This window comes from Carcharodon carcharias, chromosome 9 (assembly GCF_017639515.1).
Source record: "Carcharodon carcharias isolate sCarCar2 chromosome 9, sCarCar2.pri, whole genome shotgun sequence".
NCBI classification, from domain to species: Eukaryota; Metazoa; Chordata; class Chondrichthyes; order Lamniformes; family Lamnidae; genus Carcharodon; species Carcharodon carcharias.
In genome coordinates this window covers 4870224-4879658 of record NC_054475.1, presented here as the reverse complement: position 1 = coordinate 4879658, position 9435 = coordinate 4870224, and the positions used below count along the sequence as shown (strand labels likewise).

Sequence of the window (9435 nt, the reverse complement as noted above, 5' to 3'; positions counted from 1 at the left end):
GAGTCTCACGTCAGTGGTAGGGAAACTATTGGAGAAATTTCTGAAGGCGAGTATCTATCTCCAGTTGGAGAGGCAAGGTTTGATCAGGGATAGTCAGCATGGCTTTGTCAGAGGGAAGTCATGCCTAACAAATTTGATTGAATTTTTTGAGGAGGGGACCAGGTGTGTAGATGAGGGTAGTGCAGTTGATGTAGTTTATATGGATTTCAGCAAAGCCTTTGACAAGTTCCCACATGGGAGACTTATAAAGAAGGCAAATGCACATGGGATACAGGGTAATTTGGTAAGGTGGATTCAAAATTGCCTTAGTTGTAGGAGACAGAGGGTGATGACAGAAGGATGCTTTAGTGACTGGAAGCCAGTGACCAGTGGCGTACTACAGGGATCTGTGCTGGGTCCCCTATTATTCATCATTTATATAAACGACATAGTTGACTATGTGGGGGGTAGGATTAGTAAGTTTGCGGATGACACAAAGATTGGCCGGGTGGTTAACAGTGAGGTTGAGTGTCTTGGGCTACAGGAAGATATAGACGGGATGGTCAAATGGGCAGATAAGTGGCAGATGGAATTTAACCCTGAAAAGTGTGAGTTGATACACTTTAAAGGAGTAATTTGACAAGGAAGTATTCAATGAATGGCATGACACCAGGAAGTCCTGAGGAACAAAGGAACCTTAGTGTGTGTGTCCATAGGTCTCTGAAGGAGGAGGGGTATGTTAGTGGGGTGATGACAAAGGCATATGGGACACTTGCCTTTATCAATCGAGGCATAGATTACAAAACTAGGGAGGTCATGTCGGAGTTGTATAGAACCTTGGTGAGGCCATAGCTGGAGTAGTGTGTGCAATTCTGGTCACCACGTTATAGGAAGGATGTGATTGCACTGGAGGGGGTGCAGATGAGATTCACCAGGATGTTGCCTGGGATGAAACATTTAAGTTATGAAGAGAGGTTGGATAGACTTGGGTTGTTTTTGTTGGAGCAGAGAAGACTGAGGGACGACCTGATCGAGGTGTACAAGATTATGAGGGGCATGGACAGGGTGGATAGGGAGCAGCTGTAGCCCTTAGTTGTAGGGTCTGTCAGAAGAGGACATAAGTTCAAGGTGAGGGGCAGGAGGTTTAGGGGGGATGTGAGGAAAATTATTTTTACCCAGAGGGTGGTGACGATCTGGAATGCGTTCCCTGGGAGGGTGGTGGAGGCGGGTTGCCTCACATCCTTTAAAAAGTACCTGGATGAAAACTTGGCACGTCATAACATTCAAGGCTATGGGCCAAGTGCTGGTAAATGGGGTCAGGTAGGTAGGTCAGGTGTTTCTCACGTGTTGGTGCAGACTTGATGGGCCGAAGGGCCTCTTCTGCACTGTGATTCTGTGACTCAGTAATTCTGCCACCCATCTGCCCACTCCATCAGGTTACCTATATCCTTCTGAAGTTCTGTACTGTCCTCCTCAACGTTTACAATGCTTCCAAGTTTCATATCATTCACAAACTTTGAAATTTCCCCCTTTACACCAAGATCTAGATCATTAATATAAATTAGGAAAAGCAAGAGTCCCGGTAGTATCCCTAGAGAACTCCATTACAAACCTTCGTTCCACCGGAAAATTATCCTTTGACCATTACTCTCTCTTTCCTATTATTCAGCCAATTTTGTATCCGTGTTGCTTCAGCTACTTCAACAAAACAAAATATTAACAGGGTTGAGTTGGTTGCTAAGCACACAAATATTTATTGTTTAGTCCAGCCTATGTCATAGCCACACATCCTGTTTAATTTAATCTTCTGGAGCTGACTTAGGAAAAGAAAGAACTTGCACTTATATAACACCTTTCACAATCTCAGGCATCCCAAAGCGCTTCACGGCCAAAGAAGTGTTAAAGATCTGACATGTTGCCATCTCAGGTAATTGTTGAAGATTTGATGTTGGACTGTTTAAAAAGGGGAAAAAAAAATCTATCTTGGAAAGTTGAAGGTAGTGGAATGAGCAAATGGATACAGCAACTGGCTGCTTAAGTGAAGGATTGGAGTGGGAGGTGAACTGTTACAGTTGGCTGGAAATTTCGAAAGAGAGAGTTGCAAAGTACATCTGTGCACAGAAGGCAATGTCAAACTTACTAAATAATGGCAAGTATGAATAAGGCAGCAAATGTGGGCGGATTTAAGCCTGTCTGAGGCCTGAATCTTCTGGTCGGTGTGTGGGGGTGGGCCCTGCTCGCTAATGTGTGAAAGGACACCCGGTGATGTCAGGAGTACATCCCGATGTCACCGCATGTCAATCCGCTCCTCAGTTCGGCAAGCACGCAGCAGACTCTGTTGTGGGCCTGCTGAACTGTCAAAGGCCTATTAAGGACATTATTAAACTAAGTGAGGTACTTGTCTGGGCTGCCTGTACAACCTTAACATCAACTGGGGGCAGATGAAGAGCCCAGACAGCCTTCGCATTTCTCATGGAACCTCATCCACGGGCGGGATGAGGTTTCATGACCGGTTTATAAGCTTAATAAAAATTTTTTATTAAAGTTCATTGACATGTTCCAGCTCACGTGACACTGTCAGATGAGGGGGCATGTCTGAAAATTTCTTTTTTTTTATCCTTTTACTCAACTTTTCATAATCAAAGTAATCTCCCTGAGGCAGCTCTTTGCCTCGGGGGGATTTCTGCACACTTCCGCGTGCAGGCCCTGTCTCTCTCCCTCCTCCCCCCGCCCGCACAGGTAGTGCTAAGCTCTTCTGGGTGCATGTCATGCTGGGCAGCCCCTAATTGGCCCGCCCACGCCAAGATGGCGGTGCCCAGTCGATCTCGGGCGGTGATCGGCTATGTGCTCACCTGCGCCCTCTCCTGAACTGCCCACCCGACGGGGAGAAAATTCCCCCCTGAGTTTATACCTTAAATATAATGGTGCTAATAACATAGACAAAGTCATGGGTTCAATCCCCATGCTGGCCTGTTGCTCCACCGGGACAATATATTTTTTAAGGTAATTGGCAAAAGCGCCAGAGAGGACACGAGGAGAATATTTCTTACGTGGAAAGTTATTCTGCTCTGGAATGTACTATCCGAAAAGATGGTGGAAGCAGATTCATTAAGAACTTTCAAATAGGGAATTGGATAAATATTTTGAAAAAGAAAGAAAAAATGCAGGTCTATGGGGAAAGATCAAGAATTCAAATTAATTGGATACCTCTTTCAAAGAGGCAGCAAATGCTCGATGGGCTGAATGTCCTCTTTCTGTGTTTTATCATTCTAAGCATAAGTAGTTGATGCGCACTCAGGGAAAATGCAGCACTTTATTCTTGAGAACTGATATCATTTAACTTGACAAGCGCAAACATTTTATTCAAATGAATAAAGGACGGGTGAATCTGGAGAAGAGAAACATAAGGAATAGGAGTTGGAGTAGGGCCAAATGGCCTCTAAAGCCTGCCCTACCATTCGGTAAGATCATTGCTTGACCTTCCACCTGAACCCCACTTTCCTGCCCCAATAACCATATCCCTGATCCTCCGAGTGCCCAAAAATCTATCCACCTCAGTGTTCAACAGCAAAGCAATCACAGCCCTCTGGCTTAGGGAGTAACAAGAAAGTAATGTGTAGAACTTAAAAGTGCCATTGGACGGTTGCGTGAGTGAAGCAGGAGGACGAATGAAAACTCTGGATTGTGGTTATTAAGATTGACAAATTCAGTTGTCATTTGGTTTGTCCACATGGTGGAAACCAGAGAAGCTACATCAGCAAGTTGTCAGCTGATCGGATCAAGGGGTGTTCAAACTCACACAATGGAAAGTCTACTTCTGTTTTTTTTTTCAATGCAGCTGGATGCAGATTCAGCAGGACATCAGCTGATTTTATTCCCCCCCCCCCCTCCATTTCTAGGCTATCAGCCGGCCAGATTAAGAGGCCGGCTGGCTGTTGGGCTAAAAGGCCTGTGGGGGAAGACCTCAGCAGGAGAGCTGCAAGGTCGGAGTGAGGGAAGGAGAGAGGGATCTCTGGGGAAGGTTCAAGAGATCATGGATTGGGATGAGATTGTGGGGGTGGCTGAAGAGATCATGGGTTGGGAGAAGATTGTGGGAGGATGTTGATGAGATTGGGTGTTAGGAGGGCGATAGCTTTTTTTAATTCATTCATGGGATGTGGGTGAGCCCGACTAGGCCAGCATTTATTACCCATCCCTAATTACCCTTGAGAAGGTGGTGGTGAGCTGCCTTCTTGAACTGCTGCGGTCCATGTGGTGTAGGTACACCCACAGTGCTGTTAGGGAGTGAGTTCCAGGGTTCTGACCCAGCGACAGTGAAGGAACTGTGATATATTTCCAAGTCAGGATGGTGAGTGACTTGGAAGGGAACTTGCAGCTGGTGGTGTTCCCATGCGTCTGCTGCCCTTGCCCTTCTAGATGGTAGCGGTTGTGGGTTTGGAAGGTGCCTTGGTGAGTTCCTGCAGTGCATCTTGTAGATGGTACACACTGCTGCTACTGTGCATCGGTGGTGGAGGGTGTGAATGTTTGTGATGGGGTGACAATCAAGCAGGCAGCTTTGTCCTGGATGTTGCCAAGCTTCTTGAGTTTTGTGGGAGATGCACTCATCCAGGCAGGTGGGGAGTATTCCATCACATTCCTGACTTGTGCCTTGTAGATGGTGGACAGGTTTTGGAGAGTCAGGAGGTGAGTTACTCACTGCAAGATTCCTAGCCCCTGACCTGCTATTGTAGCCACAGTACTTATATGGATAGTCCAGTTCAGTTTCTGGTCAATGGTAACCCCCACCCAGGATGTTGATTGTGGGGGATTCAGTGATGGTAATGCCATTGAATGTCAAAGGGTGATGATTGGATTCTCCCTTGTAGGAGATGGTCATTGCCTGGCACTTGTGTGGTGCGAATATTACTTGCCACTTGTCAGTCCAAGCCTGAATATTGTCCATATCTTGCTGCATTTGGACATGGACTGCTTCAGCATTTGAGGAGTTGCAAATGGTGCTGAACATTGTGCAATCATCAGCAAACATCTCCACTTCTGACCTTATGATGGAAGGAAGATCAATGAAGCAGTTGAAGATGGTTGGGCCTAGGTCACTACCCTGAGGAACTCCTGCAGTGATGTCCTGGAACTGAGATGATTGACCTCCAACAACCACAACCATCTTCCTTTGTGCTAGGTATGATTTCAACTATTGGAGGGTTTTGCCCCAATTCCCATTGACTTTAGTTTTGCCAGGGCTCCCTGGTCCAATGTAGCCTTGATGTCAAGGGCAGTCACTCTCACCTCACCTCTGGAGTTCAGCTTTTTTGTCCACGTTTGAACCAAGGCTGTAATGAGGTCAGGAGATGAGCTGAGTGTAGGAAGGGTTGTAGTTCTGTCGAAGGGTCATGAGGACTCGAAACGTCAACTCTTTTCTTCTCCGCCGATGCTGCCAGACCTGCTGAGTTTTTTCCAGGTAATTCTGTTTTTGTTTTTGTTGTAGAGACCAATTGTTGGGGGGGATATTGAAAGGGAGTTTGCGGAGTGTTGGAGAGATTGTGGATCAGGAGTTTGACAGTCAGAAAGGAAATCATGGGGAGGACTGACCTGATGTTGGGTGGGTGATTGATTGTTGTGGGGGGAGATCACAGGGAGGGTTGGAGATGGGGATTGGGGAAGCTTGATGATTGGGAGGGAGATCATGGAGGGGGAATGAAGAGGTTATAGGGGGAGGTGCGTGACCAAGAGAATGCAGGTTGGAGGAGCTTGGGGAGCAGTCAGAGAACATTAAAGGTAATGAGGGAATGGGATTCAGGTGGCTTTGGATTTCAGGGAGAGTGGGAGTTGTGGGGAAGGATGTAGGTTAACTTGAGATGTTGGGGAAAGCAATTCTGGAAAGGCAACTGGATCCAGCCTTTCTCATTTTCCCTCAGCTGCTGGGCTCCCTGACTCCTGGAAATATCACACTTTGCTCAACCACAGTATGACCCAATGTGTTTCCCAGTCAATGAAGTACTTTTGAAGTGAATGTAGGGAAATGTAACAGCCAATTTTGTGCAAAGCAAGGTCCCATTTCACCAGCCTATCTCTGTCCTGTTAAAGTCTATTATTGTCTTCCTTTAAGTTTGGAGTCATGCAAATTTCAGAACTTTTTCCCCACTTCTGACCCCCGATCTCCCCCATTTCCTACCCCCAATCTCACTCCCCTGAACTTCCCCACTCCCATTCCCACCCTAGTCTCCCCCACTCCCAGCCCCTGATCCTCCAACCATCAGACCGTGTTCGTCCCACACCTCGGACCCCTGATTCCCAAGTGCATGGCCCATTCACTGGCCCAGAGACCCCCAATTCCTGAGCCCAGACCCCATATCCTAGGCATTACAAGGACAAAAACACAACTTGCACCAAGCTGGAGATGTCTCCTTCCAGTTGGAAAAAAATGATTCTTTCTCAGTATTAATAATATCTTTGTATGATTTAACATGAATAAGCACAACTAAGCAGGACAGATCTTCCTGGTTAATGTATCGCTGTATTATTCAAAAGCATTATCTTTTCACAGTGAGAGATAGCCCTGACTACAGATCCAATGTTCTAACACAAGACACATACAGCTGTGACAAGATAACACTGGTTTTAGTATATGACTCTAAAACAGATAACTCGCTAATATGCCTGGCAGAGTTCCATGGTAAACAGTAAAAGAAGATACTTTAATTGAAGGAAGACATGATAAACAAATAAAATGATCATAAGTACACTCAGAAACATCACACATACAATGAAGCTTTTAATTTAACTTTTGAGAAACCAAGAGGAGATTTTTTTCTGAACTCCTGTTCTTTGCGATGATCACAGAGTACATTTTATAACATTACAACATTATTTAACAGACTGGGCACGAAACTAGTGGATGTGGAAGTGTGCAGTATTGGTGCATTCCTTCCATTTCCCTTTTGAACAGAAGCATTTAAAGAGATAACAGATAAAGAAATGTTAACAAATGTTTTATCAGTGCTTTAACTTCATACCATTCCCTTAGTGTAGGGGATGCTTATAAACTTGAAGACTTTTGATAAGTACAGTCCATATCATGGCCCCAGGAATCCCAGATCTGAGAAGGTGGAGTGAACTAAGTTAGAGGAATTGGGTAGAGCTGATTCCCACCAGCTCTTCATTCTCTTTTCCCACAGCCAAAAACATTAAAGGTAAGATTCAATCAGAATACTGCTTTGTGAATTTCCTAATGGTAGTCTATGTTTAGACCTTTTCATGTTATGGTCCAACCACTTTATAGTGCAATTACACCACCACTTACTACATCAGTCAATATTTATGTAAAATAGTAATTAAGCTGGTGTGCAGAAGCCCCCGCGATTATTTTTAAAGCAACAGAAGTGTATTGGAAGAAGAGAAAAGGCTATAATTAAATCCCATAATTAGGAAAAACCCATAATTATCGCCATCTTCACAATTGTAAAAGTCCCTTTTATCCTTACGCCCCCTTCCCCTTTGTGCTGGACTACCATTACAAAGTTCTAGATTTCTCTCCCTATCAACCTCCTGTTCTTTTTTTCTATCCCCCAGTCATCCTAAACTGACCTTCTGCCAACTTCTGTTGCGGCTGATTTCTCAAGTCTTTCCTGCTCTGTAATCCCTGCCCTCAAATGTGTCTCTATCCCTTTAACCGGTCACTTATTGCTCCCATAATCATCCTCCTGTATGTTTATCAGTGCTTGTTCTCAAGATCCTTGCACAGACCCTTTTTACAGACCTGAAAAAACTGCAAGTTAAACAAGAACCGAGGAAATAGTTGACATGACCCCAATTGCACCTTCTTACTTTAACAAAAGTAATTTCTTGACATTGCCTTACACCTTCCCCACCTACCCTGGCAACCCTCAGGCACTGTACATTTGTGATAGTTTGAGTATAATGATGAACCATTTCTTGAAAGATTAATTGTTTCGTGGTAAGACTGTGAATTAAAGTTGACATGGAAAAAGACGTTGATCTGTGAGTTTAGTCACGCACACACACAGTTCAATAAGCAAAAGCAACACACTTTGCATGAATGGGTTTCTAAAACAGGAACTCAGTTTACAAAGGTGTTTGGAAAACCATCTTCTGTATTTGAAGGCATTGCAACACATTACTGATCAAGCTGAAAAAAGCCATTGCAATGCAAGATCCTGTCACGTGTTAGTTTATTGTAACAAAGAGAATCCCCATTTATTCTGGCGTGTTTCCTCTTTCAGTGACAAGACTGACTCTTTAAAGTGCAACTTGTGGATAGGAGTGTATTGCAGTGAAATTTGAAGATAATTGTCTCACAGTTTAGTTTGAAATTCTCAATTTAGTGAATTAAAATCAGCCTGAAGGAACAGAGGTTATTGATCCATGAATTTAGAATTTCCGAATGTGATGAGTGGATTCATAGCAAATGAATGTTTCTGTTTTAAAGGGGAGTTGTCATTTAAAGGTGCACTGTCACTAGGCTCTCTGCTACACTTAGAAGCATAATTGTGAGCGATAATGATTGTCTGTGCCCTGAAATATGTTTTAACAACTTTCTTTAAAACAAAACCCAGAAGAAAATCAAAGACAGTGGTAAAGATTGTGCTGTGGGATTTGTATGCTGTGGCACAGACTTGTACCGATGTGTGAAGCATTAAAGGTTTCAGTGAGGCTATTTTATGAATTTTAACACCCGAACAACCTCTCCCCCTCCTCAACAAACATTTTTAATGTCAATTTCAAAAGTGATGATACGCTGATTTAATTTCTTTTTTTAGCAATGTTCTAACTAACTGCAACAAACATGGAAACTCCATCCATCTGAGCCTATGCATTGAGATATCACGGAATGGATTTAGCCAGCCCCACTCTATTGTTCCCTCTGTCAAACACAGCGTAATAATAGCCGATGAAGACGTCTCCCAGGATCCAGAGTGGCCCAGCAGGGGGAGGGAGGTCCATGCCCTGGAATCCACTGCTGCAATCAACTTGCCCCCATTCTTCCTCTTCCTGTAAGTGGGATACACTGGGTTAATCACAACTTACTATTTCAAACAGAGAGAACTTGCATTTATATAGCTCCTTCTATGACCTCGGGAAGTCCCATAGCATTTTACGAATAATGAAATATTCTTTTATTGAATTATTGTTACTGTTGTAAAGTAGGAAATGCAGCAGTCAATTTGTACATGGTGAGATGCCACAGTGTTCAGAAAATGACCAGATCGTCTGTTTTTACTGATGTTGATCGAGAGATATTGGTCAGGACACCAGGAGAACTCCCCTGCTTTTCCTCAAGCTAATGCCTTGGAATCTTTTACATCTACCCAAGAGGGCAGACAGGGCCTCAGTTTAATGTCTCATCTGAAGGAAAGCACCTCCGATAATGCAGCAATCCCTGAGTACTGCACTGGGCTGTCAGCCTAGATTATGGGTGGAGGCATATATACGCTGGTGGGA

General features: G+C 44.2%; 1 protein-coding gene across 1 annotated transcript in view; it reads right to left on the bottom strand.

Moving 5' to 3' along the window:
* Positions 1 to 8471: 8471 nt before the first annotated feature.
* Positions 8472 to 9435, bottom strand: part of LOC121282004 (cathepsin E-A-like) — a 73200-nt gene continuing 72236 nt past the window's right edge. The window contains exon 9 of the mRNA XM_041195316.1: positions 8472 to 8985. Coding sequence (XP_041051250.1) covers positions 8818 to 8985 — 168 coding nt within the window. The 3' untranslated portion in view covers positions 8472 to 8817. The remainder of the gene's footprint in view (positions 8986 to 9435) is intronic.